Source organism: Apis cerana, linkage group LG1 (assembly GCF_029169275.1).
Source record: "Apis cerana isolate GH-2021 linkage group LG1, AcerK_1.0, whole genome shotgun sequence".
NCBI classification, from domain to species: domain Eukaryota; kingdom Metazoa; phylum Arthropoda; class Insecta; order Hymenoptera; family Apidae; genus Apis; species Apis cerana.
In genome coordinates, this window is record NC_083852.1 from 12,038,940 (window position 1) to 12,064,552 (window position 25,613).

At 29.0% G+C, this 25,613-nt stretch overlaps 2 protein-coding genes and 1 long non-coding RNA gene across 3 annotated transcripts; all 3 read right to left on the bottom strand.

Annotated features, from left to right (window-relative positions):
- Positions 1–91: 91 nt before the first annotated feature.
- LOC133665972 (uncharacterized) lies at positions 92–6,221 on the bottom strand. The gene is made up of 3 exons (XR_009829465.1): positions 5,499–6,221; positions 4,796–5,133; positions 92–495 (listed from the first exon to the last, which is right to left on the bottom strand). It is a non-coding gene; the product is annotated as an uncharacterized LOC133665972 (long non-coding RNA).
- Positions 6,222–7,562: 1,341 nt separating this feature from the next.
- LOC108001590 (uncharacterized) lies at positions 7,563–12,105 on the bottom strand. Its single transcript, XM_028668585.2, has 5 exons — positions 11,929–12,105; positions 11,263–11,324; positions 10,840–11,162; positions 8,537–9,329; positions 7,563–8,325 (listed from the first exon to the last, which is right to left on the bottom strand). The coding sequence occupies exons 1-5, from the start codon at positions 11,944–11,946 to the stop codon at positions 8,274–8,276; spliced, it is 1,248 nt and encodes a 415-aa protein (XP_028524386.2). The 5' UTR covers positions 11,947–12,105; the 3' UTR covers positions 7,563–8,273.
- A 7,971-nt stretch (positions 12,106–20,076) lies between these two features.
- On the bottom strand, positions 20,077–24,936 carry LOC108001624 (uncharacterized). Its single transcript, XM_017062702.3, has 4 exons — positions 24,718–24,936; positions 23,654–23,700; positions 22,890–23,225; positions 20,077–21,818 (listed from the first exon to the last, which is right to left on the bottom strand). Exons 1-4 carry the CDS (start codon positions 24,727–24,729, stop codon positions 21,089–21,091), a joined length of 1,125 nt encoding a protein of 374 aa, XP_016918191.2. The 5' UTR covers positions 24,730–24,936; the 3' UTR covers positions 20,077–21,088.
- Between the last annotated feature and the right edge of the window lie 677 nt (positions 24,937–25,613).

Genomic DNA, 25,613 nt, shown 5'->3' on the forward strand with positions numbered 1-25,613 from the left:
GAGGAAGAAAGAATTTTAATGCATATTAATATTTATTTTTATTTATTGAAAAACAAATTTTTGAAAATAATTATTACATTCATTTATTACTTATGACACTTATTACTATAATATTAAATACAAAATATTTATAATATAAAAATAAAATTATCATTATGCAATATATAACTATTAGTATATTACCGCTTTTTTATTACCAATATTAATTTATGAGATTGAAAACATTCGTTTCTACCAGTAAATATCCATAACTGCGCAATAATCAAACGTTTTAAATCTTATTATTATCTTTTGTTTAATGATTCTATTTATTTTCATTGACGAAAATCTCTATGGACTTGATTGAATTAATAGAAAGTCGTAATCGAATTTATTTTACTACATTGTTTTGCCACTATGATTTTCACAGAAAAAAGAAAAAAAAAACGGTGAAATGGCCCTTTGAAAGTGTGCGATCTTTCTGGAACTCACGTTCACTTTCTCTGTCTTCTGTTACTGTAACAAGAGTAATATTGCATTGTCGTAACTTACTCGCTTGCCGATACAATCCCTATAATAAACACTTTTGATGATTCTAGTAAAATGATCATTATTGTTATACATCATTTTATAATATTCTATGTCGAGTAAAATTGAGTTAAATAACTAACATTTTTTGAAATATTTACAAAAATCTTGCACATCGATTTACGCCAATGGTCGAAGAAAGTAAACGTAGAATTATATATTTTTTTTCTCGGTTGAATTCATCCTTCACTGGATCAAATGTCGTTGCTATTTATTGCTCGATTAATGATTTCGATAAGTAAATATTTGATTTTTAAAAAACAGGAATTTCAATTTCAAAAATAGAAAAAAACACAAAAATGTGTTGAATGTTAGGTAATAATTGAATAATAACAATTATAATGTGTTTAGGAAATTTTATTGGCAATTTTTGTTTCTTTGAAATTCGAAATTTGAACGAAGTTCAATTTTTTTCATTGTATTTCACAAAAAAGAAATTTGAATAACACTGATCGATATTCTATAATTCTAAATGAAAATTTAAACAGACAATTAAATTAGCATAGCATATTGTTTCATAAACATAATTAACTGTTTTATCAGAAAGCGAAGAATCTTGAATATGTATGTCTGTAATGTAGAAAGTTTAATTTCATTTTCAGATGAAATCAAACTAATTAAAATAATTATTTTATTTCTTTTTCTTAAAGTATGATTTCCTTTTCAGAATAGTTAGATTACAATATTTGATAATTTATAATATTTGATAACTTTCACTGTTTCGTTATCGAACCATCTTTTTATATAAAACTCTCTTTACATCATAATATATGAGTTCATCAACTTTCATTATTATTCATCTTGAATTATTTATGATATTAAAAAAAAATATTTAAATGAAATATATTAAAAACATACCGATACTTCGTCTATGTTTTATATTTTGAGATACAAATCTTGAAAAAAACAGAATATCTTTTACTCCATCTACAATTTATTATGGCCAATATATAAATTACATAAGTCATCACTCTATATTTTATAAACAAAATTAGTGTTATTCATTATCATTAAATACGAATTTTCCACTTTTGGATCTTTCACTTTATAAATTTGACATATTTTTTGAATTCTTTTGATATAAGACGCAAAATAAAATTCAAGATGTAATATATAGTCACACTAATATAGTCACAAAAAGATACATTTTGTTTTGAAATAAGCAACCATTTAGATATTGTTGATTTGATATGTAATGTATTGATATAATATAACTCGATGCATTATTTCGATTAAGAATATTCGAAATTTGTAATGCAAATAGCAAAATAGCAATTTATTATCTTTAATTAAAAATATTCAAAATGTTTTCGAGACTATTCGTATAAATGAGAATGCGAATAAGAATATAATATAGGGAAAAAAGTTTTAAATATAACTATTAATAAATGTTTTTATTTAAAATTAATTAAAATAAATTATTTTATTTAAAATTAATTTGAATTTTTATAATTAAAATCTTTTACATATATATTTTCATTATGAAGATAATATATAAAAATATTTTTATATATCAATTTTACAAAATTACAAAATTGTAGGATTATTTTTATTGTATGTGAATATAAGTTGGTAATGTTAAGTTTGGGTTGGCTATGGTGTGAAAGCTACTTCAGTACAAGAGTGAAAAATATCACGTGCGCGAGTGATGATTTTTGTTTGTTTATGTATATAAATATATATATATTATATAAATATATATATATATGTATAAAAAACAAAAAGTTTATGTCGTGTGTTTATCTGGCCTATAAATACTTTCGAATCATAAATTCAAAGATCGAACGAAATCTTTCGATCGAATATCTTTCAATTCAGTATAGCTTGCTAATTTAGATAATTAAACGATTCTATTTTGAAAAATGAATTTAATCTTTATATGTTTTTCATTTATTTATGTATAAAAAAGTTAACATTATCAAAATATACTTCTTTCGAAATCATTCAATTTTCATCTAAAATATTTTTTAACATTATTGAAAATAAACGAGACATTCCAAGTGATCAAGTTATTTTTAGTTTATTTTGTATATTAATATAATGAAATTTAAAGAAAAATTCCAAATTTTCTGTAATTAGATACATAATACTTACAATGAGAGATAAAAGTATATTATTTTATAGAAAATTTACAAAATTCCATATGTAACTATATATTATATATACATATATTTTATACGTATATACATATTTTCAAAATTTAATATTAATAAATTTAACAAATAAAAGAAATTTTAATTTCTTAATTTAAACAAATTCTTTACTTTTAATAAAACTATATCTCATTATACTCTATATAAATTTTCTATAAAAATTTTAAAATCAGAATATTTGAATTAAGTGAATTTCTTATAAGATAATGTACGAAAATTTTTGTCTCTCATTATGTATCAGATAAAATAAAATATCATTAGAATTTCTTTCTAAAAAATAAGAAAACGGTCCTTTGAACATAAACATGTTATTATCCGAAGAATCGAAATATTTTTATTTGAATCAGTGCATGTAATTTCTTTCAACTTTATTTCAATAACCGTTAATTAAATAATGTGAGAAACATATTAACAGCGAAAATATTAAAAAGTGTAAAGAAAGTGCAGTGTTTTTGTTTTTTGTTTGATTATGACAGAAAATCAAAGTAAGAAAAAAGTTTTTCTTTCGGTAAAACAAAAAATGACAATTGCTGAAAAATTGCAAGCAGGAACATCAGTGAAAATATTATGTCGCGAATATAGAGTTTCATGAGATGTTATACATCGGATTCGTCGAGAATATAAACTTCTATTAAATTTTGGAAATCGTGGAGGGCACATATTGCAACAAAAATCGAAGAAGATCCTCGAATGAAAATTTAAAAAATCGTTTATATATGTGGTTCTTACAACAACAAGCAATAGGGAATCCATTAACCGATTTATTATTACAAGAGAAGGCAATGGAAATCTGCGGTCAACACGGATCAACATCATTCGCCGCAAGTCGAGGTTGGCTACGCAATTTTAAAAAACGATATGCAATCCGGTTTCGTGAAAAAAAGTCAGTATAGACAAAGAAAGTACAAATTCATGAAGAAGAAAATAAAGTGGTAGAAGTGCAACAGAAAATGAATTAAAATTGAGTTTAATAGAAAAGAAGGAAAAAGATTTAGAAATACTCGAAGAAATTATAAAAAGGTATGCCAACAATAATCAAGCGGTAATGATGAGAGAAACCATGAGAAGAATTCTTGAAAATGAAACACCATAGATAAAGCTGTTTATCTTATTAATAAGTTACAGCAAAAGGTAAATTAGCTCTTTTTAGTATTCTTGAATCTTTGTTATTCATATATTCTATTAATAGTAATATATTAATTATTTTATTAGCCAAATCTATCGCTATTACATTTTCTGAAGGATAACAAGTGCCTGAATCAACAGAATATCGGTATGTAATTAAATTAATTAAACTAAAATATAAGAGTATACTTTATTTTAGAATAAAACTATATCGAAATCGTTAATGCCAAAATGAGAAAGCATTATACATATTCTATCTATAGGTTAAACAATATTCATTCGATTTGTATACAATTTTTCGTTTTAACTTTGAATCCGCGAAATACAAAAATAACATATAAAACAATCTTTAAGCGACTGAAATGACAATGATATAAAGTTCGTATAATTATAATGTTTCGTTTAATTGAATACGATATATACGATATCTTACGAGGAATTAAAATTATTAAAAAAATGTTTTAACAAAAGTTGTTTGATTCAAAAGGGAATATTATATTTTTTTACAAATCAAATAATGGGGATAGATGAAATTGATTTTAAAATTAACTTCATTTTTTTAAATTAAAGAATGTGTTCAGAATTATAAATTATTATATACACATCAATCAATGGTCGTTTATATTGTGTATATATAAGAATGAGAATACGAGAAATATAAATTTGTTTGCTCAAATTATTTTGATCTATATCTATTTATAGTTTTTAATAATAAAATAAGGTTTTTTAATCATTATTAACACTATAATCATTTTTTATACTGTGTCGATAATGTCGCATGTAACTGAAGATAATTATATATATGATCAAATTACATATATTCTTATAATATGAAAAAATATGTCACATCTATTTTTTTTTTATACCTGATTTATGATATAAAATATATCTAGCCATATTATTGATCTATTATTTCAGTCTGTCATTTATATCAAAAGCATGCGACTTACCGTTCGTAGATAATATTGGCATAAAAATAACTTCCCATCCGTCCATAATATTATACGTATTTTCGTGAAATTATTGTGATTTTGTTAATGAACATATTATGAATTTCACGAATAAAAAATATATATATATTTTAAAATATATATAAAAATATATTAAAAATATAAAATATATATAAATAAAAATTATATAAATAAAAATTTACTCGCAATTTTAAATTATGAAATTGAATAAATGTATAATTTTTTAAGATGCGTTTAAAATGAGCGTAACAATTGAAGTATTGAGATAAGAATTGATGTGTACTTTCTTTGTAGATCAGCAGATAAAATTGATCACCCTAAAAATTAATAAATATGTAATTATAAAATATTTAAATGTTATATGAGACATAGGATAAACATTGGATATAGGATAAATATTCAATGGGATTTCTTTTCCATGTTTTGAAATTGTAAAAACATCAGAGTATTTGGTATATCTTCTACGATTTAAAACAATAAGTGTAAGAAATAAAAATATAGATAAATATGTAATAATAATTGGATGATAACATCATGTTAAAAGTTTTTTTTTTAAAGTCATATTTTTTTTTACAAATTAATATCTATTTTAAAGCCAATTTAATATATCATGACTTTGAAAGCGAACAAATGAATTTCATTCTGAAGAATTTAAAGTAATAAAAGAGAACAATAATATTACCTTATTTAATAGTAATGCATGTCCATATCAAAATACAGTACAAAATGTATTTCATAATCGTTCTTTCATATTATCAGAATTTCATGGAATTTGATAACTTTTCATAAAAAAATTAAGAAATTGAACTAATCAAATAGTGCATGCACTATTTAATTTAAAAATATATTAAATATTTTGTACACTTCTGTCATTATGAACTATTATACTGATACCTCATTAATATTGATTTTTAGAGAAATATCATTCAATAGTTCATATAATTTTTTAGTAATTCTTTTTACTTTTTACTTTTTATTGTTCAATGTTCAATGTTATTAAATTATAATTAATAAAATTCTGCTTTTCAGGAAATTACATAACACGATAATATTCCAAAGATAGTTCTGAATTCTTAATATATCAATAATACACATTTTGCCTTTTTAAATTATTATTTTTGGATTATATATCACTGCTTCTAATAACAATTTTAGATTCTTCACTTGTAATTTGTTTAAATTAATACTATCTATTTTGCAAATCTGTGATGAAACGTAGCACAAAAGAATAATTCAAGATTTACAATTCATATATTCGAATTATTTTATTCCGTTTAGCATCACTATAAATTAATATTATATCTATTTTTCTCTCTCTATTATATTGTATTATCATATTTTAATTAATAAACTTTCGTAATAAACGTAATAAATAATGCTAAGCGACTAACGAGGATAATGCTTGCGAACTGTTGAAACTATACTGTTATAATAACACTGTTTCAGTTTTTATTATTATATTGAATAAAAAACTTAGCAGATAGCTAGTAAACAAAGCCTTTTTGTAATATTGGATTTCCTAATACGTAATATAAGTGTTAAATATTACTGTTCTTAATATAACTCAAAAATATATTAGAAAATCATTTAATTATTCATTTATTATGTAGATGTTTTAAAGAATTTTATCAAAGAAAGTTTAAATTTTGTGTATGTAATTAAGAAAAAAATAATCACATTCATTGGATTTTCAAAAATATTTTTAATAAAAATTTATTTTTACAATTATATATTAAAATCAAGTTGAATGTAAAAAAATTAAGAGTAATAATATTTTCTATGCAAAATCACAAATTAATGTTTATAATAATCTCCATAAAAATATAAAACAACTTATTTTATTCATTTTATTCGTGATTTTATAATGTTAAAATGTGATTTCAGTTTTAATTATTAACAATGAATCGATTGAGAGTGATATTAAAATAATAAATGAATTCTAGAGCCCTCAAATCAAAACAAAAAAATGCATTGTATGTTATATCTATCCAATATTTATTTGTTTATTAAAATTTATTAAATTTTAGGAATTTATGTTTTAGTGGGAATTTATGTTTCATATACGAAAATTTACAAATTTTTATCTTGTTTGATCAAATTTCTAAATAATAACGATATATTTTATTTATTTATAATCCATATAATTGCAAAGTTTATCGAAAATACACAATCTTTGCTGGTAACATGAAAAATAATAAATTTTTAGCTTTAATATTTAATTTTTATTATAATAAAAATTAATAATTTATTATAATAATATATTATAATAATATAATTTATTGTAATAATTTATTACAATAATATATGTAATAATGAATATATTTTACCAAGTTAAAACTGATTTATTCTTATGATATTTTTTTTATAGTTGGGTTAAATAAATATTTATATCTAAAATTGAATATGAATTTTAATGATTTAAATTATAATACTTTTGAGTACTATTAATATGATAAAAAATACAAATTTAATCTCTTGTTTGGAATTCACGTCATTGAAATATTTGAAACGGATTTTTTTTTTAAATTACTCTTTCTTTATTCTTAAAATAAATATCATTTTTTTTAAATTTACATAAACATTCAAATATTTTGTTTAAGTTTATATAAACTTATATAAAGATGATTCTATATTATAAACATTATATTATAACATTTTTAATTTAATAAAATATAGCAATGATTAAAGGATTAAGAGATAGATACATTTCTCATTTAAGGAATCCAAAAAAGGTAAAGATACGCAATTTTACAAAACATATACAAAATATTTTATTTAAAAATAACAGTAAATGAAAAATATTTACACAACTTATAATATATACAAAACGCAATAACGAGTAAACAATCACGTAGATGTGTCGCAATTGCAAAACATATGCATTAAAATAATTAAAACATTCGATGGAATTGTGAGTATGATGAATGATATAATTTAATCTTCGAATGATTAAATTATAAAAAAAGAAAAAAATTATCCATTAATTTCATTTCCTTCACTTTTTCCTGGTACCTAAATTTTTTGAAAGTCCTTCCATTATATTAAAAAAAATTAACCGTCTTTTCTTTTTATTACGATTTCACTTGGCGCGCTAAATCGGACATGGTATGGCTATATTAATTTTGTTCGATCGAATTTCTAAAACTTTCCATTTCCTCTGCAACATCATAGGATAACATGAAATCTAAAAACGAAAGTAAAAATGTCAAATGGAGTCTCTCGAAGTCTATTGACGAGATGAAAAACAAGTCGATCGTCGAGAATAAGGGGAAATCGGAACGATCGTTTTGAATCGGCGTTCTGTATTGGCAGTGCTGTGACGGTTCACAATCGAGGATCACGTGATGTTAACGATCGCGCGCTGAAAACACGGCACAAGGAATGTTTGATCGTTTCGATATCAGAAGTCGGTCAAATACGTTCGGAAATACCACAGTTTTTAATCCATCAATCGTTCTTATTTTTTCTTGTGATAGCCTGAGAAACCGCCACCACCGCCGCCATGTCCGCTGAAATATAAATTAAAATTGTTAGTAATTCATTTGAAATTAATAATAAATTTAAAATCAGTTAATTTCTTATTGCGTTTGCATTTAGTAATTTCTACAGTATTTCCAATAAGAATAGATGAATAAAAAAAGAAAATTAAATCAATGAGAAAAAAATTCTTTCCTCGTTTAAAAAATTGTGGGCAATAGCAGAAAAATATATTTTTCTTACCTGCTGCCGAATCCTGACGATATACTGTTGCTAATAGCATGGTGTTCGACACCACCGCCACCACCATAGCCGCCACCGAATCCACCGCCTCCCCCAAACCCTCCGCCACCATGGTGATCATCGAATCCACCACCGCCACCTCCAAAACCACCTCCGCCATGGTGTGCATCGAATCCACCGCCACTGCTTCCATATCCGCCTCCGCCTCCACCTCCAAATCCTCCTCCACCGTGATGATCGTCAAAACCACCACCACCACCACCACCACCGAATCCTCCACCACCGTGGTGGTCATCGAATCCTCCGCCCCCACCTCCATATCCACCGCCTCCACCTCCGTATCCACCGCCTCCGCCTCCAAATCCTCCATGGTGTTCGATGATCCCTCCACCACCTCCATATCCTCCTCCGCCTCCAAATCCTCCGCCACCGTGATGATCATCGAATCCTCCGCCTCCACCTCCGTATCCACCGCCTCCGCCTCCAAATCCTCCGCCACCGTGATGTTCGATGATTCCTCCTCCGCCTCCACCACCTCCATATCCGCCTCCACCTCCGTATCCACCGCCTCCACCTCCAAATCCTCCACTGTCATGATGTTCAATTATGGCTCCGCCACCACCTCCTCCAAATCCTCCTCCACCACCATGATGTTCGATAATTGCTCCGCCACCGCCTCCACCGAATCCTCCTCCGCCACCATGATGCTCGATAATCGATCCACCACCGCCTCCATACCCACCGCCTCCGTAGCCACCTCCGGAACTTGATATTATAACATCCCCGTGGCCACCTGAAAATAATTCGTATAACAACGAGGAATGTATGAGAGGATTTAAATTTGGTAACTTTTAATACAACATTGTTTATTGTTATTCCTTTTGCTTGTTTTATATTATTTTGTTTTAAATATGAATATTTATTTGAGTTAGGCTTATTTATATTTGCGGAATAATTAAATATTTATGGTACTTTGAATAATCAAATTACAAATATCATAAAAAGTTATATAAATATTACGTTCGTTACATTCATTCATCCTACTTTCGAACAAACAAGGGAAAAATAAATCTATTGGAGATTCGATTTTAAACTTTCGGTTAGCAATATTCCATGCCCAATTTTCAAAGTTGCAAGACAAAGTTTATGACGTGCTATTATTTCTATCGTTATAATCTTACTATATATCTTTCTACCATGATTCTGGTTTCCTCCGGCGAATTTCTACATGAGAAAAATATATAACTCTCATATTCTTCTTCTGGGAAAATTCATTGCAGTATTAAACCACTTTTACTGGCAGAGAGAGAGTAACATATTGGACAGTTTTGCTCGAATCGTTCTTTTGCCTATTTTATATTACCTATATTCAAATATTCTCTTTTTTCCAGTTATTTATTAGAAAGTATATAATTTCAATTCAAACTTTTATGATAATTAAAAGAAAAAATTGAACGAAATAAAATTTCTAACAATATCATTGATCACCGTCCGACTCTTTGCGTAGCGATTTGTATAATTCAGACATGTTTGTCGTAAATTACAGTCTGGATGAATGTAAACGGGGTTTTACGATGGTGTGTGTATCTGTGTATGAATTCTTGTCTCCGAAATAAGCCGGAAGTGAAAACTCATAAAACGAGTTCTACGCTCGGTGCTAAAGAGCGCAAGAAGAAACAGAAGACACATTCTCTGCAAATCAACTAGATATTGCTATTAAAGTTAAAGAGAACGTGAGAATACGTTTTACTATTATCTGTTATGAGTCGAGAAATGTAAGAACACTTTTTACGTGTCATTTTTATGATAATCAATGTTTGAGATTTTTATGATTCTTTATTGCAATATCATGAAAATGAAAACTCATTGGTTACAGTGGTTGAAATTAAAATAGATGTTTATTTTTTTGTTTATCACAATACTAAATTATGATATTTTTTTTCTTTTCGAGGCTGAAATATTCTGTGATTAACATTTCATAAAAATTGCTATTAATAAAATCATCATTATATTTTTCTTATTAAATGCAAATATAGACTACAAATGTTAATAAGACCAAATGTATCAAATATATATATATGTATATATGATTTGCAAAAATAAATAATTTAGAATATCTATACTTATATTATATTCAAGTATATTCAGTGAGAGAGATAACAATTTTTACAATCTAGTAAAAAAAAATTCCCTGTATGTTACCTATTTTTCAATTTTATGAATTATGAATACATTCACAAATACAAATTAAACAAATTTTCACATTAATATTCATAGTTTAAAATTTTTATTTGAATTCTTACCTCCAAAACCACCGCCACCTCCATGACCACCTCCATGGCCACCTCCTCCAAAACTGACATGTCCGCTAAAACCACCTCCTCCATGGCCACCTCCGTGTCCTCCACCAAATCCACCTCCGTGTCCGCCACCAAATCCGCCTCCATGTCCTCCTCCAAATCCGCCTCCATGACCACCACCTCCAGGTGATGTAATTATTATTGTATCACCACCTCCTCCTCCACCTCCTCCACCTCCATGATCGTGTCCACCATGATCTTCGTATTTTATCACCTTCTTTTCCTCGTGTTGAATTATCTCTGGCACGTGGATCCTAATATGCACGCTGGAAAGTTGATTAGGCATATGGTTATCGTGGTTATTAATATTGTTACAATAATGAGCTTCGAGTAACGCTGGTAATTGCTAAATAGATGTGTACTTACTGCTCCTTACCAAACGTAGCAAGCGTGACGGTCAATATTGCCGCGAGGATCAAGTACCTCATCTGTAAATTAAAGTTTCATGAGTAAAAACTTCTTTTTTTATTTTTCTCCTATTACATCCTAATGTTCCAAATAACAATTAATGAACTTGAAGCTTAATAATCATTTAATATCAAAAAATTCTTGGAAAAAGTTAAAATATAAAGATTTATTATCAAACCTATTGCCTATCTAATAATTATACATATAAATTTGTGCGAGAGGATTTTGATCAAAGGACAATTAAATTTATCCTCTATTTATATATATATATCAATAACTTAATTTAGTTTTTCTCGATTCTATCTTAATTTAATATTACAAAAATGATATCATTCATTCAATTCAACATTTTTAATACAACAAGCTATATCAACAAAATGTTTATCTTTTAAATGACTCGATCATTACCATTGATACATTACAGAAAACAAATAATATTAAAACAACCCATCCTTCTTTCTTATCCTAACATATCCAAGACACTCTATCACTCCATCTAATCATTCCTTTAAAAATTCACTAAAGATATCACAAAGAAGAGAACTCAATCCTGTCATCACAGATCCATCATCCAAAATCCAAAATCCAAAACTCTGACAAACACAAATATCCTTTGCTTCTTACAAAGATTCTCAGCTTCATTGTGGGCCAGCCTTTTCCTTGTCTTTTCTCGATCAGCTCGACTCGATGGCCAGGAACACACTGTCATATATATCCAGCAAGGATTCTGGCTATATATATGTAGCGAGGCCGAATGAAGTACCGGAAGAGAGAAACAGGTGGGGAGACCATGAAGATAGGTGCCCAACCAGCAAAGGAGACTCGAATCGAAGGTGTCGTGCCTTTCGTGCATACGGGCCATGCTTTACGAGATTACACATGTGTTTGTGCAAAAACGGCCGTGACCTAGAGTTGGTTACCGGAGAAATTGGCGCTTCGGGCGTTTTTCGGCTGTGCTGCCCTCTGGAACATAACAAGGAAATGGACATCGAACGATCTTCAAGAATCTTCTTCCAAGAGGAAGTAAAAGAATGCTCTTCTGTGGATCTCTCCTCTTCGAAGAAACCATTGAGATGGTGAATATGTATGAATTGATTGAAGGTAAAAAATGTAATAATATAATTTTGTTTATCATTTTCCTTTTCTTTCTTTTTTTAAGTGTTTTAATTTTGTTTTAGTTTCACTCAAATTGAAATTTAGGAAATTTGTAATAAAATTTTATAAATAAATGATGTGTATCTGTATATTAATTGGAAAACTTTATGATTTTTTGTAAGTAATAATAATAAATTTGTTTTAGTTTTTTTAAAATATAAATTAATCGTGAGTTACAGATTAATTTTAATTTAAATTCGAATTTAATGGCCAAATCAAATTGAGAAGTTTTGGCAAAGTTTATCGTGTCGATAAAATTTCAATTTCGAAATAAGTCCAAGTTTTTTTCATGATATCTATTAATTAGAATATTTCAAATGATGTGAATCGTGAAATAATCGGGACATAGTGTTCAATTAGAATTTATCTTATTAATATTATTATTAATTTTTCATGAATATAAAGCAGTTCAGTTTAAATCATAGTTAGTGTAAAAAAATTTCAAGAAATAGAAAGAATTAATAAAATAAGAAAGTAAATATGATCAATTAATATCTACACTTTCAAATAATACAAATAAGACGATTCAATTTCTGTGTTTAACCTACTTCTTTGATATCGATCATAACAATGAGTGAAAGAAGGTAAAAAAATGTACAAAGCAGTGTATATTCTAATTAAATGTGAGAATGTCAAATGCTAATTTCAAATAAGCCACAATAAACATTGTAAATTTCTTAATCCACTATTTCATTGTTCTTTTTATTTTCTAGTAATTCCACGATTTTTTATTTTCTTTTTATTTTCTAAATTCCACAATTAGAAAATCGTTTCACTACTATACTTTCCTCCTAGAATATTCGTATCGATCCTTCTTCTCCTTTTTATTTACATCTTAATGTTTTATTGCACGGCGATATTCAATTAAATTATATATTAAATTTAAATCGAATTTATTAATAACAAATTCAAATGTTTTTATGTTTTTCTCAAAGAAGTTTAACCAATCGAAACTTTTCCACCTGTTTCTCCGTGCAAAACAAATCTCAAACACATATGTGGATATTAATCTAATGATAAATAAATAATGTTTATTAATAAAAAAAGAAACTAAACGTTTATTAATAAAATGGAATAATATTAGTAGAAAAAAGAAAACAAGACTTCTTTTACGTTTTAAACAGAATTCTCATCAGTTGTTTTTCCATCTGTAGGACATTCTTTCTTTCACATCCTCTTTCCCGTGCGATATCGAAACAGGTATTCGAATGCATCCCATGAGATATCATCTACGCTCGTTGAGCGCACGATTCCGTGGCAAAAGAGTGCAGCGTTTTCCATTTCACTTTTCGTTCTCCCCAACGAATCCGTCATTGGGATGCCGGTGAACATCGTCACCAATTTACTTTCCTCTAAGGTCGTTGCATAAATCGATGCCCAGAATTTTTACGATATCTAATCTCACTTTCCCCGAGTTCCAGAACAAAATGGAGCGTAGAGAATGTGGCTCACAATCAAATCGTCCTGTGTACACGAATTCGAAATTACGCATCATAGATACCTTGCTAATCTTGTTGTATGAATAATATCGTGCATTTATTATCATGATTATTAAGTTACAAAACTGAAGTATCATCGAAATAAACTTTATTTCATATGACATTAATATTTTATCTTTTAAATTATCTACTTGAAAGATAATTATATTTTATAATGACATTTGTTATTATAACTAAACAATTGATATATAAAAAATTATACTGAAATTAATTTATTCGTCAAGTAAGATAATTTGAAAATTTAGTTAAAATAAAAAATATAATTATTTATAATTTTTGTTTATTATTTTCATTTCAAATAAAAGTTGTTCGATTCTTTATTATAATTTGATTTCACGTTAAAGGAAGTTACGTGAAATTAATATTGCGAAATTAATTTTTGAAAGAAACGCTTGTATATAAATTTCATTTTTACATTTATTTCGATAAATACGTATTCTTATTATTTGTCTTAAAAAAAATTGTTTAAATAAATTATTTTAATTGTTTTTAGGTCGAAGGCCACTTTCAAATTCAAATTTATATTTGTATGATAATTCATTAACGATAAATTATGATTTGATTAGCAATAAATCATTCTCTACGAGAATCTTGTGAAACAGAAAACATGTATCATACAAAGAAATTCTGTTTCGGATGTTTTTGAATAATCGATTCCTTTGTGAAACAAATTATTTTAATCCTGTATGGAGAAAGCATATAGCCAATAGTGAAAAGAAATTTTTTTTTATTTTCTATATTTTTAACAATCTTCAAAAAACCAACTTCGCGTTATAAAATGATTAATACAAAATTCGAAATTCGAAATCAAAAATTTAATCTGTTATTGGTAAAAACAAAGAGCAATAAGATTGCATAAGAGTAACGTTATAAGACGAGAATATAATTACTTTGATAATTTTGTGTTCACACAATTCAAACGTTCTAGAAACAAGTTTCGTATCATTAAAAAATTAACTCGTCAATGATTATCACTTTCTTATGCTTCGAATAATATTTTTACCTGATGCTGCAACCTATAAAACTTTTCTCTAATCGAAATGGCCAATTATTTTACGTAACTTAAACTACGTATCTATAAACTTATTTCTTATTCTCATAATAATATACACGATATAATGTAATATTATACATAAGCATAATATGCATAATAAATTTCACGTATTAGTGAAACAAATTATTGATTTAATATTCGAATATATCAAGGAATACTCCTCATCTTTTTAATTTTAATTAAAAAATTTCATTAAATTAAATCAATTCAATTTAATGCATTATTAATTGCATATATATATATTATCATTATGTGGAATGACGATTAAAATAAATCTCTATTAAAATTTCAAATACTCGGCCGAGGTACAAAAGAAAGGAGAGAAACGTGTTAGATGAAAGAAACTAGAACTAAAAGATCAAAGGCATTCCATAAATGACAGCTTTGTAAAATGCAACAATCGAGACCGTTCCTGAGATATCGTTTCTCAGAAGAGAGGGAAAAAAGAGACCAAACTGGTTAAATCGTATCAAAGGGAACGATGTCGTAACTAAAATACAACTGATTCGGTGAAACCGATCAAGAATCTCGACATTGACATTCTGAATGGAGGTGGTCGGTTCGAAAAATGACAGCGAAGTGAACGGAGGAGAGAACAGTAACGCACGATCCAATGGCGATCCGTATTTTGATCGCGAATCGATTCCGCAGAGTTTGCTCTCGAAAGAAAGAAAGCGAACTTTAATCGATATCGCGCCTCTCTCTAATAGTTCGAAGTCTCTTCGATCTTGGATTTCACTCGATTTCGCTTCAATTTCGAAACATTCGTAAATTCGAACAACTTTGATCGAATTTTTATCGATATATCATCATCGAAATGAGAAATTAAATGACGCAAATGTCATTTATATTAGATAACTTTAAATTTCTTCATTCGTTTTTTATTTACCTATTTTCTTTCAACAATACACTTTACTAAACTTCAATTTCCTTTAAGAGGAAACACTGCAACGGAATTATTTGCAATTACAATGAACTAACCTCAAAGACGATAAAGGCGTACCGTCCATAGCAATTAAAGCTAAACACGGAAACAATAGCAAGTGTAAAACAGTTTTCGCTTTCAGCAACGCTTGAGAACGTTTGGCCAATTATTAACTTCCTTAAGGTGATTGAGTAAAAGTGGAACAAGATTTTCTGAAGAGCAGGATATATCGAGATTTCTGATGATCAATCTCTAAATGATAATCTGATGGACTAATATAGATTTTAGTCGTTATTTAGAATAAAAAGATTTAAAAAAATATTACACCTACAAATATTGATTATATTATTCTTTTTTATCTTTGAAGAATCCAAGTCAAAACAAGTATAAAAATTGATATGAAAAATATCAGTCAAGATTTGCTTGTTAAATTGTTAAATTAATTGAAATTTATGATGAAATGAGAAGATGAAAAGGTGAGATAGTTCTATTTTAAACGCGTATATGTTATCTTTATTTATTTAATTTTTATTCAATAAATTAAATAAGTTGTACTTTTGAATTTGTTTTACCAACTTTAGATACCAATTTTTATTTTGACTTTTAAAAATCTATACTCCAAAAATGTCTCATGAATATGTTGATACGTTGAATATAAGATTCGTAGAAGCCGTAATGCAGAAAGTCTCTCCGTCATAATTTGAATCCTCTTGCATAATTATGAACTAATATCTAGTAGTGAAATTTTACAAATGTTATTTACAAGTGTTGTTGGTTATTAATTCAAATTTTATAATCGTACATAATTTGTGATTCCAATTTTATGTAGCCTCAATTTTAGCGACTTGTTAGCAACGAATTAATCATAAATTAAAAGAATCTTTTGGCGATTATCGAGATGAAAATAAACACAATGATACATATTAAGCATTTCAATGATTCGAAACACTTCTTTTAATGCAATTCACTATTTCTTCAAAAGATCATAAAATTATAATATCAATTACACGCTATTTAAAAGAAAAAATTGTTACAGCATTGTATTTAGAATTTATTAAAGATCTTATATACATATTTACATTATATTAATTCTATATTATACAATATACTTCTATACTGTAAATTAAAATTAGATTTAATTTAAATATTTAACAAGAAAATGTGAAAATAAAAATTTTAATTATATACTGATATTTTAACTAATTTATAAATAAGGAGGTTTCTAAAAAGCGATTAATTATTACAAAACTTAAAATATACTTGCTTATAACAGATTCCCTAAAAATTAATAAATTATGCAAGAAGATCTACATTTCTTCTTGTAGATTCACTTTAAAATTATTATTTCATAAATTATTATACAAGCAAATTCAGATTGCACTTCAGACCACTCGAATCGTTTGAATATCGAATGATTACACGCACAATGACGCGCGTTCATTTCTGGATTAATCGAACGAAATGATTTACTACGCACGCTCGTCGTTTTAATTAATGACCATCTGTTGCCAGGGAATGAAATAGAAAGTGGCGGTATGTACACATGCGTAAAGGATCCGGCGAAAAAGGGAACACGAGGGAAAGAAGATTGACGAGGATGAAATGAAAAGGCGAGGGGGGAGATCGAAATATTCGCGCGAGGCTTTGCACTCGAGATCCAACATACCCTTTCACTTCTTCCATTTTCGTGTTCCGGTCTCTGGAGAGATCCCCCTCTCGAGGAGGGGACATTTTACCCCGTTTTTGTCTCTCGTGAGACGATTTTTCGTGTTCAAGATCTTTATTATTTGTGAAATAGTTAATTATATTATTTTATCATTGTTATATCATTTACTGTTGCTTTAATTTTTAGATTCAAGTAAAAATGTTGAATGTTGAAGGGTCTCTTTTTGCTTGAAAACTTTCAAAGAAAAGAAGTTTTTATAAGATAAATTTTTATTTAGATTTGGTTCTTTTATTCATATTATAATATAAGAGCATAAATTTATATAAATTTGCACATACAACAATCATATTTGATAGCGAATTTTGAAAGAATATCACGTCTAAATATCCGTTTCCTTTCTTTTGGTCAAATTTAATGATTGTACACCGACGAAGAAATTTTAGAAAAATGGAAAAATTTTGGTGAATTTATTGAAATTTATTTATTGAATTTATTTATTTCTTATCATAAAAAATGTATATATAAATATACGTATCATTTTGATATTCTAATATTCTAAATAAATAAATAATTTCATTAAAAAAAAATATTAACAAATAATTAAATAAGAACAATGGTACAAATGCTTCAACTCGTTATGAATTTTCTTTTTTTTCACACAGTGAAACTAAGAACAGTCTTTCAAAACATCTTCACTCTCTTCTATTTTCAGAAACTTTTTTTCTGCTAATTTCTATACATTACCGCTTGCTTTTAGTTTTAAGTTAATTGAACGATTCGATGCTTTCGTTAATTGAGCATCGCATCGCGTTAATCATCGAATAGGGGAAATATACTTTCGTCGAGGCCACGGTGGAACAAAAACAACTGTTCGCTTATTCTCTGATCTTTTCACCGGAAAAGAAAATTTTTACCTTCCCTTGAAAAGGCAGAGTGGCTATAACGCCAAAAGTGGTCGTATTATTAAGATATGCTTATTATTAAATAATTATATATCCCTGTTTCCGCGTTTCTATTATAGCACTGAATAAAGAAAGTTATAATTTTTGTCACTTCGTTCAACGAAATACTTTTTCCTTCCTATTATTATGCAAATGATTCTATTTCTTATGATGAATATGGGGAGGACTCTTTATACTGTAACAATGGATTTTTATCGCATTCTTTTATTCCATTTTGAAAAAGTGATTACTTTATCCGCATCTACCAATTTGTTTGACGATATAAAAGTAATATATTTACCATAGAGTTGATAAGCTTGGACTTTTTATATTTTGATGACACTTATCCTCAATTTATTTCACGAACCTACCTAAAGTCTAATCTAAAGTTTTCGCTGTGTTATTTGTTTTTGTTAATAATGGTAATCTTGGTAACAACAAAAACAATACTCCATCGCCTTTTGCTCTTGCAATTCTAGATCGCTTCAAATAACTTCGAATAACTCTCGAGTATCTCTTTTCTCTTTCTTTGAAATTTGCACTTATTGATATTTTCTTAAAAAAAAAAAAAAATTGAAACGATGAATTATTCTAACCACAAATGAATCATTTTACAATTGCGCGCAAATTATTATCACAATAATAAAAGAAACTAAAGTATTCCCTCGATCACAGATCAAAATGTTACAATTTATAATTCTTTCAGTGAAAAATTCCCCTGAAACAAAAATCAATAAAAATTAAAAAAGAAACAAATCTCGATCCGATTTAAAATATAATATAAATAATAATATAAATAATGCAATAAAATATTGCACACAGTCCATGAGAAACTCGATTCGTAAGGGAATCGTTGTGAACGCGTTTCCTCGTGGCGTTGACCTTCTATGTTGCACGTGAACGTGTCTCGTGTAATAAAGAGAGCCTTCTCGAGATCGTGAGGCGAGGAGGGGAGGGAGGGGAGAGGCGAAGGCGGCGAGCAGAAAAGATCGAGAGGATCCCGTATCCTCGCGCGATAAAGCGACTTTCTCGACTTTCGAACGTTCAGCCGGTCATCGGACCTCGGAGTGAAAGTAAACTCGGAGGAAGATGTGATCTTGGCGACCGTGGCATTCGATCTTTATTTTATTCTTGTTAGGTCGATCGTCTTGATCGCTGGATCGCCGATTAAGCCTGTTTCGCGCGTGTGAGAACCACCTTGGCAATTTTTAAATGGCGGATTAAACGGAGAGATTGAAAGGATTGGTAATAATTTGATCTTATTATCTATTATATATTGATCTTCAAATTTTAATGACAATTGAAAGGGAAATCAGTGAAAATTAATTAATGATTCTTTTTTCGTAGATGCTTAATTTTGATTTAAAGACGCAACAGAATTGGATATTAATAATTGGAAATATTAATGATCGAATTTTGAAATTTCTTTGTTGAAATTTTGTTCAAAGATATTTGCTTGTATGAATCGTCTAAAAACGTAGAAAGAATTAAAAATCTGTATGGCGACGATTTAATTAAAGGAAGAAGGGGTATAGAGTGTGTATTTTGGTTTATTAAAATCTTGTTTTAATCGTTCCTATTTGAACGTTTAAACTATATTGCACAAATACTAACACATACACACATTACAGACACATATTAACAGGATAGAAAAATAAATATTTGTCATTTTTCTCCCTTTGATGCGTACAATTTAAACGATTCACAAGTTTCGTGCAGAAAAAAAATGCAATCCTTGGTTTTCAAGTAACTTTCTAGAGAAGAAAAGTGCTTTCCTATCTCGTCTAACTGTTCGTCGCAAAATGGTGGATAAAAAGAAAGATTACTTTCACCGATGAACATATATATTAGATGCATAGAATGACAAATACTCTCTTGCATGTCGATTGTGAATTATGCGATTATAAGATAGATATTAAATTTCTCAAGGACGTTTGCAACTTTCAAAAATCATCATTTTTTAATCGAATCTTAATTTCTCGATATTTCTAATTAATATCTAATAGTCGCAAACTTCAATCTGTTATAATGTAGAAGACTATTCTTACTGAAATAAAATCTAGATATATATATATATAATATTTCAAAAATATCTATTTTGTGACAATTTCAAATCTCTAGATAAATATTTAGAATAATTTAGAATAATCTTTTTTTCAAACACTTCTTTTTTTCCATTCCGTATAATATGAACAAATTGTATTTATCATGCTTGTGATTGAAAACTTCATAGTTTCACCATTCAAAAAATTTAAAATTGAAACACTATAAAATTTACTGCAATAAATTAATAAAAATATCTTACATCCTTATCAAACTTTATGATTTTTATTCTAAATTTCACCTCTAATTACAAAATTGGTAATAAACGAAACGTTAAAAGGTTCCTTCGCTATACTACCTTTAAAGAAACAACCTTTCTCCGCATCCCACGAATATCTTAATCTAATTGCACATGGGTCCGTGCATCCGTCCTCCATGCATGTCATTTGAAAGGTGCTCGCAAAGAGCCAAATGGTTTAAAATCAAACTCTATCAATATCTCTATCCATGAACAGCCTGCGCGATGGCCGGTATCGCCATGCTTACAGGAACAGAGACAGTATTATAAGAAGTGTGAACAGGCATCCTGAAATTCTGCGGCTGTTCTACAGTATCCTCCTTAACGTCGTAACCTTGCTTCGGTTGAGCGAAGTTCGTTGGCCAATCGATGGAGCCACTGAAGCCACCAGAAACCGAAGAGCCATCTGTCGAGTAACTCGCTGTCACGTGCTGGCTTTGATAATTGTTGGCAAAAGCGGTGGCCGGATTGGACAAGAATTGCGGCCAGGATTTGGTCATTTCTTGGAGCTTCTGTTGGTACTCGTCTAGGGCCACCGTGTCCCTCAACACTATCCCCTCTTTACTATCGCCTATAGTGGCCGAAGGAACGCCACTCGGCAACAGTACGCCATCTTGCGGCTGAGGGGATATATTTTTGTACAGGTCCACGCCTTTCTGTTGCAGCAAAAGAATCTGATCCTTGTCCGCGGCAAAGCTCAAAGGATTATTCCCGATGATATCCTTCTCGATTGATCGGGAAGAGTAGAACTTTTTGCGATCGTTGCGCCTCTCGTTGTAGTTTAAGGCAGTCTCCGGATCGGGAAAGAAGGTTTCCGAATGCGAGGATTCGTACGATTGTCCCGAAGGTGAGTAATCGGAATCGGGCAAAGTGTACTGGCTTGACGAAAACTCTGGTTCCGGTTGATAGTTTTGTTCTTGCAAGCTTGGCTTCCTGCAACGAATTTCGATGAAAGTGATATAGATAAAGATTTCCATTTCATCTATAGCTTTATTCTTAGAATTAGAAGATATGAATGAATTAGAAAATTAACTAATTAAAGTTTGGAATGAGATTACTTTGTATAACGTCGAATGTTTAGTTTATACAATTATGCAACAATTATAGTTATTCGATTTTTGAATTTAAAAATCATTGAAGTAATTTTATTCTAACTAAATTCAATTGTAGTAAAATAACAAAATAGAGAAATGAGACTTGCGTTAACATAGTTTAGATTATCATCACATAAATATTGAAAAAAAATTGTATATTTTTTAATCTTTGAATTATGATTCAAAATTAAATTTCATAATATTTTTAAATGATTATCATAATATTTTTAAAAAATTATTAAAAACACAATTTGTCATGAAATAGAAATATTGGTCTGATGAATTGAACAGTTGTTCTACTGGCTACAGTAGAGTGTTCTACGAATGGTCGGACGAGCGATAGTGTTACCGAAAATTCGTGGTTGAAAATTCGATCTTCAAAGTGATCTTTTATACGTTTTAGCATCTCGATATTAATAGTTTATAGTGTATTGTAATATATAATGCATAAAGTGCAATCTATTTCAAATATGAAATTCTCAATATAAAATACCGATTACTTTCACACATTTCGTAAAAAGGAAAAGTAAAAAGGAGAATATAAAGTCAAAATTAATAAATTATATATAGATATGTTATAATTCATATTACAAATTTACCATAAATTAATCTTTCATCTCATTTTAATTCTGTTAAATAAGATAATTGTAAAGAAATAAAATAATTACAAATGAGACGTTAAAAACTTCGAAACTCAAAATTCTTAAAATATTAACAATCATTATTAAGCATAAACTTGTGCTCGAAGAGAAAAAAATTTTTGAGAAAATTAAAATATCATAACTTTACTTTTTATGCAAAACTTTAGATACATTATAACAAGGAGAAGAAAATTTTAAATTTTAAGAATACAAAAATCAAAATGTTATCCATCTCTAAAAATAACAAAAAAAATAACAGATATTCTCACCTCTCACGACCTAATGAGAAACTGCCTTTGATCTTGTCATAAGGGATATAACCTTTTCCAAACGAAATGGCATGGCTGATGTCCTTTCCGTGGGGAATACGCACGTGGTTAACGTGTTCGTAGCCTTGATCGAAGTCATCTCCTCCGTGAGGGAACGGAGGGCTTCTGTACGCAGATTTTTTCGGGAAATGGTGCACAGGAGGGGTATGATGGTACTTTTGGTAATGAACCTCGTTACCGAGGGACGATTTTCTGAAACGTGGCTGCCATGATGGTCCCAAACCACCATTGTACATGCGTCTCGTCTGTTGCGGAATCACCAGTACCACCTTGTTGCTGTGCAAATAAACAAATTTTGTTGAAATACTATTCAATACATAATGTAATAAAATAATGAAAATTTTATTAAGTATCCAGTCAATTCAGATTGAAGTTCTGAAGCATCAAGTTCCATTTTTTACTTTTTCTTACTATTTTATAACTTTTGTGTATACTGTAATTTTACAATTATTATTTATATTTTCCTCTACTGTTACATGCATCAATTTACTTTTTCTTACTATTTTATAACTTTTGTGTATACTGTAATTTTACAATTATTATTTATATTTTCCTCTACTGTTACATGCATCAAATAAATAAACTTTAAAATGATTGAAGCTATTCGAAACGGTAGCTCATTCGTAAATCGCGTTGCAAAGAAAAGTTTAGAATTTGATACGGTCTGATAACGAGAATTACATTCAATTTGCAAGGATACTTACGCATAAGTGATTAGAGGCTCGCTCGTTAGCAGCAACATGCAAAAAGCCTGTAAACATGGATCGGAGATTGAACGAGATATATTTTAATAAATATGAGTATACGATATAACAATTGTAAGGAATTTTTTTAATACGATATAACATAAAAACACAATTGTAAGATACAATTCTATTTAATTTCCTTTTATAAGTGCAATTGGTATTTGCATCTGAAAATCTGTTTGTAAACAGGAAACAAATACTGTGCTCGATCATGCGATCGATGATATCTTGATTAATGAAGCGTGTAATAACAAAAACTAGAAGCTCCAATGTTAAAGTGAAAAAATAAATAATACTTGTCGATTTTTTGATGGCATCGAAAATTATTTCTTATTTCTAGTAATTATTTAAATTAAATTTTTCAATTTTTTGTTCAATTTTACAACTTCATAATTCAATAACATCTAATATAATTATAAGAATTTTAAATCTTCGTTGCGATTCACGAGAGAAATTATAAAATGATCGTATTACTTGATATTATTAATATTAATTTCTATTGAATAGGCATCTTACAACGTACAATTATAAATTGCATGGATTTTTTGATTCGAAAAACGTTAATTTTCGTAATAATAAATTTTTAATCACGAAAATTTAATTTACTTGACACAATAAAATAAACAAAACTGTCAACGAATATTAAATAATTTTCACAACAATTTTGCGCTCATATCTTTTTATTTTTTATTACAATTTTATTCAAATTCTTTTCCACACATGTTGAACTCCATTACAAGTTCTTTTTTTTTTAATCAACATTAATCGTATCAAAATTCTGAATTCTCTTCAAAGAGCCGAATATTGCAAGTTTCTCTTGAATCGATAACAACAATACCGATAAAAATCTGAACGCAATATTTCATTCTTCGATGAAATATTCAATAACAATAATAATAATATCGATAAAATCTCAAACACAAAACTATCGTACAAGATCTTCCAATTTTCTCTCGTAATTATAATGTAAAATCCCTCCTCCAACGAATCTTCTCTAATCAAACCAAAACCACTCCACTTACCGAATACCTCATGTTGCTAACGCTCCTTCGACGCCTCGGCGGAGAAGAAATTCGTTCGAGAGATGAAATCCCGAGCCCAGGGATCGAGGGTAAGGCGGTCAAGATGGCGGCCTCAAGTGGATCGCCCGCGGTCTCGACTGAAACCCGCGGCTTTGCCTTCGTGGTGTTTCCCTCGAACCGGTGCGAACAAATTGCGGGAGTCCCGTGCACGGCTGTTCTCTTTTATACAAGATAAAAAGAGCATAATCGGCGTTGGGCGAGCGCGTGCACCTCCCACCGGCAAAGCTCCATCTCGTGGAAAGAGATCGGCCGCCGAGGATGGATCGGCGTGCCGATATGAAACGGACGGCCGAGCGTGCCTGGGGCAATTTTTGTTCACGGGGAAATCGACACTTTCTTCTCTTCTCTAGGCGTTCACCCGCGGTCCGGCCGCGCCCCGCGCTTTCCAAAACAAGAACAAGGAGAATCGGCCGTTCCACATATTCGAGAGTGAGAGAGGAGTGTAGGGAGAGGATGGAGATCGAGGAAGAAGGGGAGGGGAGGTGTAGTGAGAGAATTTTGCGGGTTCAAGAACGTTGGTCGAGTCGATATCCTTGAACTTCTGGTAAATGGGCAAGGTTGACGATGGGATTTCGTGGGGAGTGTGATGTTTGAAGGCGTTTGAAGCTGGTTGTGGATAATTGTGCTCAGGGCTATGTTAGATTTCTTTTTTTTTAAATAAAGGAAACGTGGATCCATGAATATGGATTTGATTATATTGTGTTATATCATGTTTGAAGAATCAAGAAAATCTTGTTTGAAGATGTTTGTAGATAATTGTAATTAGATGTGTATCATAGAAATTACGTTAGATTTATCTTTTTTTGTTAACAAATGTGGATCCATGAATTGTGTTA